This window comes from Sciurus carolinensis, chromosome 14 (genome assembly GCF_902686445.1).
Source record: "Sciurus carolinensis chromosome 14, mSciCar1.2, whole genome shotgun sequence".
NCBI classification, from domain to species: domain Eukaryota; kingdom Metazoa; phylum Chordata; class Mammalia; order Rodentia; family Sciuridae; genus Sciurus; species Sciurus carolinensis.
In genome coordinates, this window is record NC_062226.1 from 71,764,332 (window position 1) to 71,783,349 (window position 19,018).

At 38.4% G+C, this 19,018-nt stretch overlaps 1 protein-coding gene across 17 annotated transcripts in view; it reads right to left on the bottom strand.

Moving 5' to 3' along the window:
- Nucleotides 1-19,018, bottom strand: part of Trpm3 (transient receptor potential cation channel subfamily M member 3) — a 522,169-nt gene that overhangs the window by 214,873 nt on the left and 288,278 nt on the right. For 9 of the 17 annotated variants that reach the window (XM_047523935.1, XM_047523945.1, XM_047523931.1 and 6 more), the window contains exon 7: nucleotides 15,078-15,152. The exons of the other annotated variants lie outside the window; for them this stretch is intronic. In XM_047523935.1, the coding sequence (XP_047379891.1) occupies nucleotides 15,078-15,152 (75 nt within the window). The remainder of the gene's footprint in view (nucleotides 1-15,077; nucleotides 15,153-19,018) is intronic. 17 annotated transcript variants of the gene reach the window in all.

The window sequence follows — 19,018 nt, forward strand, 5'->3', positions numbered from 1 at the left end:
TAATGACACCAAAACAACTAAGTGACCCCCTAAGAGACTAATTTTTCAAGCAGAACCTTCTACAGACTTGGTGGACATCAGCAATTACTGTACTGATGAATGGGAAGAGATCAATCAAGCTATGTGCCTCATTTTAATGGGTATCAATTTACTGCTTATTTGAGGAAGAGTTTCTGAAGTTTGTACAATACCACAGCTTAGATTTTTGATCCCCTTAACTAGTTAGTGCATCTTCTCTATGGTCTGCAAAGTGTGAGATGGATATAAGAAAATTACCTAAATCTGGTAATCAGTTGTGTTTAAGAATGACAACATTCAACATTTTTCTTTCTCGATAAAGTGTTTCTTATAATCAGGAAGACTCCAGGTTGTGAATATATGAATATTCAAGTACATTTGTGGAAATATTATACAGGGAGAATATTTTGATATGCTATGTTTTGTAGAAGGAAACATTAGAAATCTCTGAACTACTTAGAGTGAGCCTTAGAAAATACATAGGAGTCATATAAGAAAAAATGCATCTTATTTTAAGCAGAATATTTTCTAGGTCCTCTACAGAAGTAGATATTTTGGATAGTGCCTTTATTTTTTTGGAGGTAGGATACATTATTTATTCAAGACAGTGTAACTGGAATGTGTCTAACTTTACTTGGAAATGGATAATAAAATATTTTTTAGTGAATTTTTGTGATGTACCCAATTATTGAATGCCAAACCCAATGCACACTAATCCTGTGTGCTATTACAATTTATTAGTTTTTAGTTATACATGAGAATCCATTTTGATATAATTATACAAGCATAAAATATCTTATTCTTGTTCTTTTTAGATATACTTGACAGTAGGTGTATTTTGACATATTATACATACATGGAGTATAACTTACTCTAATTAGGATCCCATTCTTGTGGTTGTACATAAGGAGATTCATTGGTGGTGTATTCATATGTGTACATAAGAAAATTATTCTGTACCTAAATTAATGCTAAGGAAAGCATTTAGAAATATAAAGAACTTCATGAACTATTAACCAGTCAAAACAAAACCACATGTAACAAGATGCTTCACTTTAGGACTAAGCAGAGGTAAAATAATGTGAATTTTTCCATATCTTTTCCTGTCATTACCTGTCTATGGCAACTCTTATTGGTAATTAACTTGACAGAGTTCCTCCATATACAGTCCTCCCATATTTGAAGCTAATATCACTCCAACACAATAAACATGCCTCCCGTGTATTTTATTTTGGTATGTGACTTCTCAGCAAATGTGGCTGGAGATATGGGGTTGTCAAGATACCGAAGATACAGGGTTTGGATTAATTGGAATGTCTCCTTCAGACTGAGGAAAGAAATTGAAAACTAATGGTACATAGCAGTCCTCATCCTTCAGACCTATAATGTGAAATCTATTGAATTAATATGGCAAATTCTTCTATTTTCAATACTGCTGAACAGTATTGAACAGCATTTAGAACCTGAAACTTAATTTTCCAATCCAAGAACAGTACAGAATGTATATTATCAGAACCTAGACATTTTTATAGAAATCCTATACTAGCTATTATCAGCTGGTTTCCATTTGGGTGTTGTCTTTTTGCTTTGTGCTTTGTTTTTCTGTCCAGTAAATCAGAGGCCAAAGGACAGAACCAGGGAATTGGATGAGTGGGGTTGACTGAGAAATCCTTTTTTTTTTTTTGTATCAGAGATTGAACTCAGGGGCACTTGGCCACTGAGCCACATCCCCAGCTCTATTTTGTATTTTATTTAGAGACAGAGTCTCACTGAGTTTCTTAGGGCTTCGCTTTTACTGAGACTGGCTTTAAACTTGTGATCCTCCTGCCTCAGCCTCCTGAGCCACTGGGATTAAAGGCATGCCATAGCACGTGGTTCGAGAAATCTTGAAAGTCAAAGAGGTCCCTGTAGAGGGTGTGCTGGAAACACCCATCCTGTCCTCTACACACACTCCTCTCTCAGAACTGACCTGCACACAGCCCTGAAGGGCAGCCTTACTTGTCTTTTTCCAAAGCTTATTGGATGAGAGATGGTCACCAGATATGCAGTGGGTCAGATTTGCCTTCCCAGAAGTGGGGTGAAGATACTGAGATCAAAGTGACTAGCTGGGAGGTGGGCTGGAAGGGTACTCCTTTTTGGGAGTGAAGCCTCCATTAGTAGTGGCTCTGATGGCACAGTGTGGGGTTGAATCAATGAACAAAAAGCCCCGTATGAAGGAAGGAAACAGAAGCAAAGGGAATCATGGAGGGAGAGATCATATGAGCCAAGTGAGAGAGGAAGGAGAGACACAGATGCAGAGAAGGGGAGAGGACCATAGGTGGTCAGCTCTTCCTATAGACATAGATCCCTTTATTCACTTTTGAGTGAGTTTGTGTTTATTTGCCACCAAACATTCCCCTCCTCAGCTTCACCTCTTCTTGCTCCAAGGCAGTCTTTATTCATCTTTAACTACTCTGAAGATCCCCAGAGGCAATTTTTAAGCACGAAACTGCAAGGAGAGAGAGAGAGAGTGTGTGTGTGTTTGTGCATGCCTGTAAAAGGTAGTATTCAGGTCAGGGTTGAGTGTGTGCCTAGTATCTTCTGGTATCAGGTGGGGCTCCATTTGGAGCAGGATTGATGACCCTTTTGGTGGAAGCCTGTTTACCCGCTATGGTAAGCAGCTCTGCTTTTTTCACTTAAAAAGGGAGTTGCCTGTGTGGCATATCAGAAACTTCACTCTGGCAACAGAAAGGAGGACGATTAGATCCCATCTCCGCGGAAGTCTATGCCTTCCTCTGAATAGCCATAGTTCCTGGAGAGCAGCACCATTTCCTACATCCCACCTCATTTGGGACCTTTGCCTGTTCCCTTCCTGGTAATATGGGTCCCATGCTTGGGTCTTGCCTTGATCTCAGTGGACTTTTCTGGAGGGACTTCCATCATTATCATCTCTACACCCTGGAAGACTTGACCCATCTTACCTGCCAGATGAAGCTTTTCCTGAGACCCTGGGCTGCCTGTTGAGCACTGGATAGGATCTGTTATTACCTTGTTCTTAGTTCCATAAGGGCCTCTACTTCCATCTATCTTGGGCTTCCATTGACTTGCAGTTCCACCTATTGACTTCAGCATATGTGTATCTAGTCTATTTTAGTTCCTGCTACTAGAAATCCTGAGTGTGACTAGACTTCACAAACTTAATAACATATGAGCAGGAACCATGCATGTCCTAGAAGGGCAGAAAAGCAGCTTGATAAAGATTCATAGAGCAAAAATGTATTTTCATGTCCTATGTAGTATCCAGCACATAGATGAGCTATATAATGTGTGGGTCACTTGGGTAATATGTGAGTTGTTATATAGCACTTAGAACCTGACACTTAATAAGGACTTCATGGTTAAACACAGGTAAAAAGATACTTATTTACATTTATTAAGCTTATGCTTCTTCTTTAAATGTATAAATGACTCATAAAGGTGGAAGAAAACTGAATGCAATTTATGTGACTAAATTAAAAGAATGCTCTGACAAATGTTTTGAAACATGTTTTTCTAAACTTTGAATAACTTCTCACCCACACCAATAATATGCTGAGAAAACCATATGCCTTTATCTTATATCCAAAAGGCTAAAACTTTCTGCTTTTGGGTAAGTGACCTTTTGTATCACTCCCCAAATGTCTTCTTCTAACTGCCTCAATCAACTTATTAAGTCTTTTGAGTTCTGTGGGTTGGAAAGAGATGTAAATGCCAAATAACAAAACCCATAAACCAACTCCAAGTGTATTATATGCTTACAAACTAACTTGGTTTTTTACTTTATCAATGGGAACTGTTATTCCCTCATGGTCAGACAGCTCTGATTGAAATATTCTTCTATTAATGTCAATGTACTATCAGGCCATCTAAGCAGCATCCCTGTGAATCATTTCAATAGAAAGAGAATGTCCAGTCCCAAGGGTGGTAAGGCAAATATTACTTTCATAAAAGAAAAAAGCCAACATTATTTTCTTTGGGCCATTGTTTGAAAGTTGAATGCTTTAACGTAATTGATCTAAGTCTACAAGAAAACAAAACTATGATCTTAGTCTTTGCTCTTTTCAAAAACCCACATCAAAAGGTTGAACTTGCCTTCTCAAATGTAAGGTAAACCGGAGTGATTTGAACTCATTTTACTTTATAATATCTTGCCCACACTCCCTTATGATTGTGCCAGGATCTATGTCCACATCCCATGCAAACTTCTTGGCAAAATTAGCAAGAAACAGAGCAGCCAGGGGAATTATGGATTGCAAAAACATGGGAAGACCTAACCCATGATTCAGGGAAGAGCTGGTAGGGAGGGAAGTGGTAGGAGTAAGAGATATGTTGCTGTTGGCAATGTATATCAATTTACCCTTCCCAAATTATAAAAATAATTTTTTTCTTTGTGTTCAGGGATACTGCAATAATTTCTCCCTGTCCCAAATACAAATAGTTATTTTCCCTTTTAAGAAATGCTATTTTGACCTTCTTTCTATTAGAAACTTATGCTTCTGCTCCCAGTTTCAAAGACAAGTCTTCTGCAGTCTCCTTCCTTTCACCTCCATTAGGTGGAATTAACCATTCTCATTTGTGTGATCTTACAGCATTTTAAAAAAACTCTTGCCAATGAATATTCTTTATACATTTGTCAGTCAACTATGCTAGAATAAAGAAAAAATTCTCCCAGAACTTTACATATCTCTTTTGAAGTTGTATCTCATTAATTAGACATCTGGGCATCTCTTTTCTCTGTTATGCAGATTTATCTTTGTGATTCTAGCATGTCATATGATGCTCTACCTGTAGTAATTTCTCACTAAAATGTGGGATACTAAAGGCAGGCAGGAAAGTAGGATATTGAATTATCATTCCAGTACATGCAGATCTCTCATAGCTTAAATGATGTAATTATTTCTATAGAACATTTTCAATATTTTACATCATGGGTAATTTTCTGTCAGTCGACCTACAGATTCACAATACTCAGATATGATTTAAAGTTCCATGAAATCAAGAATGTTAAATGCCTAGAGTCTGTGCTCCGTGGTTTTTCAGTGGACTACTGAATTTGCTCTCTGTGGGGTTCTGTCTAATTCTGGGGTGTCATTTTTCAGTGGACTACTGAATTTGCTCTCTGTGGGGTTCTGTCTAATTCTGGGGTGTCATTAAGCCCATTTGATACATTGACCTAAAGCCACATCTGCCTACTTGTTCTCTGTAAGTAATCAAAATGAAATTTTGGGTTTCAACCAGTACTACTTTTATTTCTCAAATTGTTTGGGACTTGGATGAGGGAGAGGGATACAATTTATTTTTAGCTCCTCAGAGACTCCAACTCAATCTTAAAAGTCTAGTTCAAATGTTACCAGTTCCCAGGACCCTTCCCAACTGCCTCAGGTAGTATTACATTTTCATTCCTTTGTGGGCCCAATGTTCACTTAAAAAACTGTCCTTTGGCAGTTATTTTATTGTGCCTTACTTTTAATGAATGTCTGGTGTTTTTCCTGGTAAATTATAAGCTCCTTCTGACTGACAACTCTCTTGGGTAACGTGCTGGTTCCCATAGTGCCTCACCCTGACAAGGTAGTTCAAACGAATGCTCGTGAGATAAAATGAGAACAACGTTAAAATGTTTAGGGATGTGTACTTTGGGAACAGTACAACCAAAGTGACAGGAATAAATTGATAGCTATAAAAGGAATGACTGTCATACCTCTGCTGATATGTCCTGTTGAAAGCGGAAGTGACAGTAATTTAGGTGACCCTATGTTATCCTTTCACATGCCTTAACTGCTGGACCTAAGCAGTAATCAGAGACCTAGAGAAGAACATGCTGGCTGAATGGGTGGGTGTTCCCATTTCACTTGTCCATATGAATTATATTCAGAAAAACCCAAATTCTTAGGGACTAGAATAGACAATTTCAGTTCAGCTGTCTTAAACTTTTAAATTGAAGCTATGCAATTTTTCAGAAATGGACCCAGTTAGAGGAACAAAATGTCTCAGCCACTGGGGAGAAAGATGTAAACAAAAGTTTACGTTCTTCCCCTTGCTGGGAGGATGCCCATGAAGTTATTATTTCCTCTGGTTGAAATGAATAGGAACTGTGTGACTCAAATGAAAACCAAATTCTGATCCCACTGAGGTGATTGATCTGTTTTAGGAGCTAAGGTGCACTAGGCCAGGGATGACCTTCATTCACTTCCAAGGTTATTAAAATAACAACTGCTATTATTATACATGAGACTAAGGAAAGGAATTAGTTATTTTAGATCAATTATTTGGATTGCTGTTGATGCCATATTATGGGGTTCATTTCTGATCCAAGTTAAAAAAAAAGTGATGAATTGTTCTTATTTGATTATCTGGGCATCTTTTCCCACATAAAAATTGTAATGTCAGGTCTGATCAAACCTGTACTGTGATTAAATCCTCAGTGAGAAATAAGGGTGACAATGTTGTGGGGAACCTTCTTCCTCTTGTTTCGTATTCCACATGGAGGGAGCTTCATTAGTGTGACACATCTAGCCTGTGTCCTTTTCTGCTGTTGTCTATATGGGAAATTCATTCATTAACTGATTAGTATGGTTATTCTCTCTCTCTCCCTCCCCATCCCTCATTCTCTTTTAATTTTGTAACGTTGGGGATTGAACCCAAAGCCTAACACATGCTGGGGAAGTTCTCTACCACTGAGCAACATCCTTCACATCTATTGTCTATTTCTTGATTGGCTAGAAGTAACTACTAAAAGTTCTTCATTGAAGGGGATTTGACTCTTTCTTCCTTTGCCTCCAGGGACCAGTGCTAGTAAGTGATCTTTGTGAAGGTCTCTGGGAGCTGACGTGAGTAGGCAAACCTATTTGACCCCCACACTGTCATTATCCCAAAAAATGTTATCATTAATAAAAATGACACTTTGATTTCCACCTACTTGATTGCAGTGACTCTCTGTCAATTTGATTCTTATCAAGAATGGGGGATAGCGTATTGGGTTTCCTCAAGCTAACACTATGAATTACAATTCTGCCATTTCTGTTTCTGCCATTTACTCTGCAGGAGCATCTAACAATTTGAGCTTTTGGTTCTACTTTGGGAACCTGGACTTATTTTTTAAGTGCAAATATAACTTTCTGAAAGAAACAAATTAATATTGTTATAGTTCTTATAAGGAAACAATGGCTATATGTTTAAAAAGCTAATTACAAATGAAATAAAGCCAATATTACTTATGAATTTCTGGGTTGCAGTGAATAATTAAAAGTGTAGTGACATGCCCTGGGACAATTAAGGGCAGTTTCTCTTTCCCTAAGGGAAGGAACAGTCACTGAGCACGTACCAAATGTCAAGAATTCATCCAGGCAGGTAGTCTATGCTTTCATAGTCTGCTCAACACACCTATAATAGAGATACTATTATTCCTATTTAAAGTTAAGAAAATTGAGGGGTAGGGAGTAAACTGTAGACTTCACATAACCAATAATTGTCTGAAGTGAATTTCAAGCAGCGATCTATTAGGAATTCTAGAATCTGTACTCTATGCATTTGGTTCTATGCACTAAAGGGACCATATCACTTATCATACAATCATGACACATTTGTGGAGGGGTTATCATTGATAATTACTCTGGTATGACAGGTATGAATTTGAACTATTTAATTCACACCAGATGGAGTATGTATGGTCACTCTATTTCACTCATATCATAGGGTCTCACACTCATTTTTGGTAGCTTTTAAAATTTGATGCCAATCTTAGATATTTAAAAAGAGGCCTGTGTTTGTTCACTGTTCCCTGTTGCATCACTTTCTGGCTTAAAAAGGTCAAGACTCCCTGCTTTGGGATTTCTAGTTGCATCTAAACCACAGCTGTTCATTATCAGAGTTATTCCTTTCTCCAGACACAGGGAGGGATGGAGCTCCAGGGAAGGAGTAGATCATTAAGAAAGGAAAAGAGCAACAAAACACTAGCACCTGGTAAACCCTAGATAGGAGAAAATACCAATGGAAAAATTTTTTCTCATGTTCCAGCATATCCCTAATGGTGCTGAAAATAAACCCTGCTACTTTTTCTCTTGGAAATAAATGCCTCATTACATTATATCACTTAAATGCACCCAGTACATGAGGAGGAGGAATTGGGAGACAGTTATGGCCCAGAGGCATGCAATGGGTATTTTGGGTCCTTAATCACTGGAGTATTTAACTTCATTATCTCGCTCTGTCATGTCTGTGTGAAACAGCTACTTGACTTTTCCCCACTGCTGGCACTGAATAACCATTTAACTCCAATAATAAGTGCCAATACCATTGTCTAGAAATGGGCTATCCTAAGGTTACCATTAAGAAAGTAGCACTATGAGGGCTTTTAAAATGTCAATTCTAATATGCAAAAGCTAGTTTGCCCATTGAAAATTATTGTAGGAAGGGGTGAATAGAAATCACCATTTCAAATCATGGGCTCTTCTCAGTGTCTGCTCTAGAATAATTGCTCTTGATTTTAGCATGTCAATGAATTGCCTACAAGAGCTATTAAATTACACACTACTGGGCTCCATTCCCAGAACTTCTGATCAGTAAGTAGGTCTAGAGGGAGATCTGAAAATTATATTTCAAAGGAATTTCCAGGTGATGTTATTGGATCACACTCGAGAATCAGCACCCTAGCATAAAATTGCAGGGAGAGATTTTTGCCTGTGTGTGTGTGTGTGTGTGTGTGTGTGTGTGTGTTTAATTTATGTGGCCTCAGAGAAAATAAAAGTCCATGGAGTGGTATTGAAACACCCATGAACAACATGTTTCCAGTAGTCTATTTTAAGGTCTAAACTAGGCCTCAGCAAACTTTTTCTGTAAAGGGCCAGATGAGTAAACATGTTCAGCTTTGTAGGCCAGATGAACTCTTAAAACTATTCAACTCTGCAGTTAGAACATAAAAGCATCCAGAGGCAGACACTACATTAGGAATTAGTGTGGTTACACTTGCACTAAAGCTTTATTTAAAAAAATTGATGGTGCCCTGGATCTGGCTCATGGGCTAGTGTATGTCTACCCCTGCCTGGGCTTAATAATATGGTAAAATATGATTCACAGAAGGCCACATCTGTTGATTTGTTAAGCCTGAGTGTGTCTATGATCCATGAGATACTGTCCAAGTTGAAAATTTGATCCTGTAAACCAAGAATTGATAGACAACTTACTTGTATGTTATTGAGATAGTGCCCTTATTGAAAGATAAGCAATCTTGCAATGCAGCCCTGAAACCCAGGTATTTGGGACTATTTCATCAAATATGCTATCACTTTACTCTGTTTTAGTAAGGGCTTCACTGTACTGGTGAAAATTGCCTGCATATAGATTTAGTACATTCTCTACCTGGTGCTTTACCTAGAAAAAAAGAATATACTTAATTTTTATTTTCTAGGGTAATTTATTGAGCTACTAACTAGATTTTGTTTTCCATTGGTTTTCCCTCCCTTCTTTTCAAAAAAGGGCCACTGGGGTCAAGGTGTGTGGGTGCTGGCCAGAGCTACTACAAAGCAGAACTTGCCTGAAGATAAACTCTTTGGGTGGCTTCTGTTACACACACACCACCACCACCACCATCATCAACAACAACCCCAAAGCTCACTAATGTTCTGAAGGGGAAGAAAAGAAAGGCAAGTGTCTTTGGTACTGGAGATTGAATTCAGGGGTGTTATACTACTACTGAGTGATAGCCCCAACCCTTTTTATTTTGGGGGATCTAGCTAAGTTGCTGAGGCTGACTTCAAACATGTAATCTGCCTCAGCCTTCTGAGTCACTGGGATTACAGTTGTGTATTGGCAGTTTCTTTGATGGAGAAAGGTAGGAGCAGGTGAGGTAGGGAAGAAATCCAAGTGATAAGAAAAGTTTTAAAACATCCCTGAATGGGGCTGGGGTTGTGGCTCAGTGGTGGAGCACGCGCCTAGCACGTGTGAGGCACTGAGTTCGATCCTCAGCACCACATAGAAATCAGTAAGTGAAATAAAGGTATCATGTCCATCTACAATGAAAATAAATAAATAAGTAAATAAATAAATAAATAAATACACATCCCTGATGGTTACAGTTGGCCATTCCTTCCTCTTGGAAATACACTTACTTGTTATTGGGCATCCTCACAGTTCGCTTTCTTGGTTTCTTTCTTACCTGACTAGCTGTTTTTTTTAATCTCTTTTCCCTGATTCCTCTTCATCTACTCAACCTGGGATATGAAGACTGTTCCAACACTCAGTTCTTGGCCCTCTTGTCTCTCATCTTCCCCACCAATCTATTTAAAATTGCAGCCCCTTTCTTGCACCTCCTTTTCTGCCTTCTCTGCTTCATTTCTCTCCTTGGCACTTGTCATGATCCAATACAATATATATTTTGCTTTCATCTATCATCCTTATTTTCTATGTCCTTTTCCCCCCATGTAAGCTCTACAAGGGTGGAAATGAGCACAGGATCCTGTCTGAGGGAACTGTTGTAAAATATATCCTGGGATGCTGAACTGAGCCTGCTGAGCCTTGGGGGTCAGAGAGTCTAACAGTTGTAAAAATCCCACTGGCTTTACTTGGTATGAGCATCAAAGGCACACAGTTTGGAGTGATCAAGTGGACTTGGACTCTATCACTGGTAACCTTGACTGAGGGAAGATGTCCTTCCGAGTTTCCCAAGTACTCTGTAAGGATGGAGTGGGAGCAAAAGGGTGTGGGTATATGGGGGGCTATAGTTTGTATCTTCAGTATCCCCTCTGTGTGTTTAAGGGTTAGTCCTTAAGATGGCATTATTGGGAGGTATGAAATCTTTAAGAGGTGGGACATACTGAGAGGTCTCTAAGTCACTGGGTTGTGCCCTTGAAGGGGATTGTGGGACCCCAATCTCCTTCTCTTCCTCTCTTTTACTTCCTGGTCATGAGCTGTTTTGCTCGGACACATATTCACACTATGATAGACTGCTGCACCACAGGGCCAACCAATCATGGACTGGAACCTCTAAGGCTATGAGCTAAATAAAATTTTTCTTTTTATAAATTGATCATCTCAGGTGTTTATTATAGTGATGGAAAGCTGACTAATATGGAGGTAGTAGAGAAGAATCCTAATGAAGATTAAGATTGAATTTACTGAAACCTGGATAGAAAGGGTCCTGCAGTTAGATTTATTTGAATTAAGGAAAATTTTTATGGTGTGACATTTCCTACATGCCTAAGTTTATGAGGAATAATTTATACTTGCTACAACAGTTCTTGACTAATGAGAACAAATACATGAATAGAACAAAACAAATCTTGCTCTGTGTATGTATGCCAAGAAAACAGAACCTGAGATTAGAAACACAAGGGTGAACTTTCTCCTCCTCCCAAAACTCTCCATGTGGGCACACCATGTTCAATTGCTGCTTGCTTCACAATCTCCCCCAGGATTTATAATGAATCATAATAAATCCTAATGTGCAGTGGAATCAGTATGTACCCCCTGTGTTCTTCTGGGTAGAGGAAATGCTGCTAATGAGGGTGGGTTCAGCTCAAATTTGGTTGATGACCAAAGGAGCTGACTCTTGAGTCCTCACCTCCCTGTGTTGGCAGAGGCACACCAGTTTCCTTCGCTCTGCCTCTTCCATCAGGGAATGCCCACAGAACCCCATGGGAACCTGGAGGTGCCAAGGCTTGTTAGAGTCATTGATTCCTCCGTCTGTGCTTTAGGACTTGAGTGTTTGCCTGCTGGGTTGTGGCATGCAGAACTCAGCACAGCTTTTGAAATCTGGCCTTCAGTGCAGAACAGGGACAGCCTATTCGGGGAGGGGAAGGACTGCTTATTTGTTGTAGCTATGGGTGGCATAAAAGAAAAAAATCTGTTTGGCAATTATTAGGGCATAAACTCCCTATTTCTTTTTTGTCATTTTTCCCCCTTGGGGCTTAAGGATATTGAGCTGAGGTTTAAGGTTAAAAGAATAAAATGATGGCAGCTTGATTAGTTACAAGCAGGAATGCTATTTCTCATCATTCCTCAAGTCTATTTGAATTACATTCACTTTTACATCCATGAGTTTTAAGAGCATGAAATGCACCAAATACTTTGAAGGAATCAACAAATTATTATAAAACCTAGGAAGGGACTTTGAAGGGTCCTATATAAATTCCTTGGCATTCACCATCTTAAGCAAATTAAACATTTTGGCTCACTTTTCTTGTAGATCTCTAGGGAATGAGATACCATATCTCCTCTAAATATATTTCACTGTAAAATTGTTCATTATGTACTCAGCACAAATTTTCCCATTTATTTTGTTTCTCTAACTTTCTAAAGTGAGACATGCATTTCTACCCACTGGATTGATTGAAATCTAGACGGAAAAACAGCCATTGTCAATTATCACTTTGAATAAGTGAGGAAAAGTCAATATTATTTTATTCTGTGTAAGTGAAAATACTTGAAGCCATGATGGCATTGAATGCTGCAAAAAATTTTCTTAGACTCTCATAAGATGGAAATGATTTAATAACAATCACGATTTAACAGGAACACAGTCAAAATTTCCCAGACTAAATGCTGTCATTCACACGAGACAGAGGTATGCATGAAGGTCTTTGCCTGTACGTGTTCCATTTATTTTTCCTCCTTGAGTCTATTATTTTGTCCTTCCGTTCTAGCTTTTAATATCTAAGCCCTTCTATTACATTTCTACTTCAAGCTAGAAACCAGAGCTAAAAACTGGGCTAGGAAAACCAAGTGTTAATATTTACAGGAGTAATTTATTGAGTGCCTGCTTGCACATGCCAGGCACTGCAGTAAGTTTTCAGGATGATAAGAATGGACAAGACACATGCTTTGCTCTGTGGGAGCTCACAATCTACATGTGATGGAGGACAGAGCAAGAAGATGGGCAGATGATAGTATCATCAAAAGAAGAGGTGCTATGACAGAGGTTTAGATAGAGTGATATAGGAACACAGAGGAAGTGGTGAATGTGGGTCTATGAAAATCAGAGGAAGTGAGGGATTGGGATAGGCAGAGAAGAGATATTTGACCTGAGACTTGGGAGTGCAGGTTTTGGCCAGATAGGTAGAAATAGGAGAGGATAAAATTTCAGCAAATATCGAAAAGGAACAGAAACACATTCAATGGGTTGAGTTATTTAAGAAAAACTGTAAGTATTTTGCAATGGATGGGACAGAAGGTCCACATGATATTATGTTGAATAAGAAGCTTTAGAAAAAATGAAAAATATGGAAGATTTTTCAGTTAGCAATGAAACAAGGAAGAGGTTGGATCCCTTCAGGAAAGTCTCTGTTATCATTGATAGAGAATCTATTATATCTATTATATAGCAACAGTAATTCTTCTGACTTTGAGGTCAAAATGCCAGTCAAACATTTGCAATCAAAATCATTCTAATCAGCAAAGAGATTTCAGAGTTCTTCCCTGCATGGAAAAGTGCCTCCAATATCTGATCAGAATGGTAGAGTGTTTCCCTGTTCAGACTTATAAACAAATAAGAATTGTCTGTCCTTGAACAATTCCAATTTGGAAAAATCTTTACTGAAAAAGAGAGAATGCCCAGACTGAATAGGAAGAGAGTCAGATGAATAATACAGGCAAACTCAAAGAAACGGTTTTCACTAAAATTTGTTCTGTTCCTTAGAGTGATTTTTGACTTCATTATCTTGATTGACAAACTGGCTTCTCATTAATGAGCATGGCAAGATACACAGCTGACTTGAGTCAAGTCATTCCATAAAATGAAGACAAGGCAAGGTTTCGATTGTTTTCTTCATCAAATTATTCTCTAGAGGATCAACCCTCTAAAAGGCAGAGAAAACACTGAACAACATTGTCAGTTTAGAACATGTGAAAAATGACAAGTCTTCACGGTCTTGTACAAAATGATCATGAATTGGTATTTGGTCTTCATTGGTTGAGGCAGTAGAAAGTGCATGTTTGGGCTGAACAGACAAGCGCATTCACAGAAGACAATAAGACGTTGGTAGATATGTAACCTGCTCAGAGAAAGGTTAATTTCCTGTTCAGGTCACATGGTTTGAAGTTGGGCTGTTAGTCTGTTACTTGTTCCCACTTTCCAAGATCTCTGGATAACGTTCTATAATGACTTTAACATAGGGTTGCTTTCCCTCTCATGGGAGTTATGGGCTCAATGATGGAAAATATCATGTCATGGTTATCCCAAAGCACTGGATGATGGTGCAATGATCAAAAAAGATGCCAGTGATGACAATTGAACGTCCCTTTGCCTTCCCAGCCTCCTTCATATATTCTCAGGCATAGGATGACAAAGGGAAGTCCACGAGTCACATGAAGAAAGACTGTAGCCATGAGGACACGATCAGGAGCTCCGACTGCCTGCACCCCCAACCCATCACCTCACCCACTTCCTCCTCATATTGTTCTGCTCCATCTTTTACACCATCTTCTTCCCAAAATCCTGTTCGATGACTCCTTCCAACCAAACCAATGCCTGAACCATGTCTGGCACAGTTGGTGCTCCACTGGTTATTGAATGAAATGATGACCATCAGGTATTCCAACATAAAAAAAAAAATTTGAGGGGATCTTCGCCAATGAGATAATGCTTTCCTACGTGGATGGAAGGAACAGGGTTTGGGATTCATACAAGTTCTTGTTTTGCACTTAGATGCCTCACTAAATGGATTTAAGACGAGGGCATAATCTCTTTGAGCTGCCATTTTGTCAACTACAAGAAGGGAAGACAATTCCGACTTGAAAGATTTTAGAATGTGTTAAAAGAGATAACATATAGGAAAGTGCTCTGCAGAATGCCTATAACATACACAAATGCTTACTTCCTCTGGTAATATCCTAGCAGTGTTGCCAAGCTCTCCTATGGCAGTTTTAGAGTGATAAATCATGAGGAGTCACTAGTCTCTGATGTGGTTGGATGTCTTAGAAGAGATAAAGAAAAACAGCAATCATAGGACGTGATAATGTTAGGAGTTTTTAAAGGAAATGAAGGCTTCTATGGTTAATTTTCTTGGCTGAGGTTTAAGAGGAAATTCAAGTTGTCTATTAATTATACTTACCAATGGGGTCTAATTGGCAACTACCCCAAAATGAATAAAACAAGCGGGAATCAAGAGAGAAAAACGGCAGGCATCCTGTCAAAAAATAAAATCCTTGAAATTTCTACAACCCACTGGTTGGAGACACATTTTATTAAAGCAGACAGGTTTACCCAATTTGTATACATTTTATATGTGTGACGGCAACTCACAGAGCACAGTCAGACCTGTGCAAGTATCACACAGCCTTTCTTAAAATCAAGACTAAACAGATTGTTAAAATCAACACCCCCCATTCCCCGCAATCAACATTCCCTTCACTGGAGGAAGTATCCTTCATGACTCTGTTTCATCTTAGGGGTTGTGAGAGGGTTAAGATGAATGCACGGTAAGTGCTTATAGCAATGCCTGGCACTAAGTAAATTTTTAAGAAATGTTAGTTGCTGTTTTATTAATTATGAGAATTATGCATCTTCCAGTTCTGTGCCTTTCTGAACAGGATCTAGATTCATCCCTTCTCTTTTTAAAAAGCATTTTTCTGATTTCTGGAGAAATAGGTGTTCTATTCTTAAATAATTAACTATATATGACCTAAAAAAATACCTTTTCAGAGGCTAATCTATTGCTTTTTAAAGAACTGAAACAAATGTCAATGTGTCATTCAACATAAATATCGTTTACTGAACTGGTTCCCTGCTTTCTACTCTCTTCTTTTCGTTGGTCAAGATACAGATATAGTCATATGTATATTGAGCTGTATAAGGTCATAAAAGTCATTTCAGTATACATAGGTTTCCTACCGATTTGGTTGTTCTATACCAAACTGAGAGAGAAAGGCAATGGCAACATCATATTTCTGGAGTTGCCAGCTTAGTAAACAAGCTACCTTTAGGTGAGATGGCTCAGGAAGCATCTCATTTCAAAACCAGGCCTTGGAGGAGAATCGCCATGGGTGTGAGTAGTGCTTTTTCTGCTGCCTTTTTGTCCCTTTCCTGGAAAGAGCATTTAGGGAGGACTCCAGATCCTCAAGTTAGGTCTTTTGGTCCTAACTTCCTGGGATCAAGTTAGACTCTGAGAGCAGCCTCAACCAGTGGCAGTTGTTGGGAGGTAGTGTTTGGGTGGAGGGTAGAGGCATGGTATCCACTTAGTCATTCCCCAGTACCCATAAGCTGGCAGAGTTACCCACTCATAAGAATGCACTTATTGGGAAAAGCATAAAGCAATATCCCTCAAACAAAAGAATGTAAGGGTTGGTTCTTCTGGTTTCCCTATAGTTCATAAAATAATACACGAAGAGTAACTATTGTATGTTTTCCAGAAAGTTCCTAATTAGCTGTTTCTAAGAACACAGATTCAGCTTGCAAACTCATCCCCCAGGCTGCTATACAACTGTGTATGGCAATTAGACCACTTGCTAAATACTCTAAGCAAAACTTCGAATAGACAGCAACCACACAAACCTCTTGGAAATAAAGCACAATCATTTGTTAATGGAACTGAGCAAAGAAAATAAAATTGGTTTAGCAACATCTTTCCTGCAGAGTGAAGAGCATATTGGTATTTTGTTTATTTTTACCCCCAGTTATCAAATCCTAATGGACGGAAGTTTAAATGACATTTTAGTGAAGATCAACCAGGGTAATATTAGTGGAAAAGTTAAAAATGGAAATGTCTAGATCACATGTATGTATTGATTATGTCCATGGTTGTCTTGATATTTCCTTAATTACCTTTCAAGACATAGTAGAGAAAATGGAAAACAGTGCTAAGGATTTTTCACTGAAATAAGGTTGATGTTCCACATATCCTACTTCTATTGGTTACTGGAGAATCTGAATTCTTAAGGAGTTATACCAAAGAGTAAGAAAGTGCCACCCAAACTAAGGAAGTAACAAGAGGCTGAACAAAGAATATCAGACTAGGAGTGTATAGTTCAGGTTCAAGTAAATTCACTGCATGAACCCAGACAGGAGAATTGACCTTTTCCAAGCAACTTTCCTATTTGCAAAATTAAAGCTATGAACTAGATGAAAAAAAATTATAAACACACACTTTCTGTTGTTTATTTTGATCCTGTATTCTGCTTTAGCACCCCCCCCCCAACAGGAATCTGTCAGCATAAGCAAAAGGAAACAATGAAATATGTATATCTTTCCCTTATGATTTTGATGTTTCTATTTCCTGAAAGAGAACTCTAGTTCATGTGTCCTCTTTATTCATGCTTATGGCTGAAATTTTGCTTATGCTGACAGAAGATTAAAAAAAATTAAAAAAGTAGAGTAAGTTTAGACTACATGCAGTAGACTAAATTTCTGGTTGTTGGAAACTTCTACTAGTGTGACTGGCAATCCATTGCCCCCATTCTGCCTGTCAAATCTTACTTGAAATCCCTCTGACAAGGGACTCCCATGAATTTTCTACCCAGAAATGTTTGAATTACCATTGTACTTTGTATGACTAAGAGACTTTTAACACTTGCTGGTCTATAATGCATATCTTTACATACACAGAGACTATAGAGCAGAGCAGTCCAGGTATGGGCTTAGACATAGACTTCTTGGGTTTTCCACTTACTAGCAGTCTGAACTTGGGTGTATTACTTGATCTCTTTGTTTACTTATTGGTAAATGGGAAAAATAGAGGTACCTGCTTCAGGTTCAGTGTTACCATTAAATCAGATATTGCTTGTAAATTATTTAGGATAGCGCTCAGAAATTACCAGTTATGGTTAACTTACTTGTAAAACTAAGTTCTTCAAGTCCACAGCTATGTCCTATTTATCTTGTAACCCCTACGGTGCTTTGTATATTGTGGGCACACAAGCAAATACTTCTAAAGAAAGAACCCCAAAGAAGTATTGTCAAGGAGAAATATAACAGAGAGAGCAATCACTATTTGAGATTTCAAGTTCTTGTTTTAACCACATTTTGAAAGACTTAAGAAATCGATATGTATTTTGCCTGCAAAGGTAATGTCTTAAAAATATAGTTAAGTAAAGAGTGTCCTGGAGACACTTTTTTGCAGTGAGCATAAAGACAATGCTCAACATGAAACAGCTGTTGAGTGGGCTGCACTATAATGGGGAGAGGGAGCTGGACTTTGGGGTGCCTAGGAACTTGACCAAGGGAAAAAGAACAATTTCAGCTGCACTGGATTGTTCTCATGGTAGGGACATAAACATAGGGAATTTTAAGCCTACTGGTAGTGGATAAGGATTGTGAGTAAATTCAGGCTGTCTTGTCATTCACCAGCTTCAAAGAGGTGCTAGTGTCAGCCATTATCCAATTTAAGCACGAAATCTGTTACTGTGGTCTCATAATTTGTATACCTATTCTTTATAATTATTTGAGAATATTGTTCAGTGTCCTTACCCAGTCTCTCTGCCCTTACATTTCCTGACTTGACTTTTATTAGGAGGGAAGAATTGCCAGAAGATCGCTGAACATTGTATGTTGAACACAGCAGGAAAGATTCCTTATCTATAGGTCAAGAATGATAGGGGCCACCCCTGAGTCTGGGTGGGAAAAGGAAATGGGGATGGGTAAGTCAGAGGATACCTCGGTAGATTGAGAAGTTGAAAGATCTAATGTCCAACATACAACATGAGGACTATAGCTAATAGTGTGCTGAATTCAGGATTTTTACTAAATGAGTAGATTATGTCTATTCTTGTCACAGAAGGAAAATGGGTAACTGTGTAACATGATGAGATGTTAATTTGTATTACTGTAGTACTACTTTATGACACACATGACTTACAGCATTATTCTGTAAAACTTTATGCACAAAATTAATTTTTTTTTTTAAAAAGAAACACATACTTATGGGAGGAAGACCCCAAACTCACACTAAATGACAGCCTGACTACTTCCAAGATTTGTCCTCTTACAAAAGTAAGGCCTTTTCACTTTAAAAGTCATGAAGAAGTTTTTTTTTTTTTTTTATGAAGAAGTTTTTGAAGA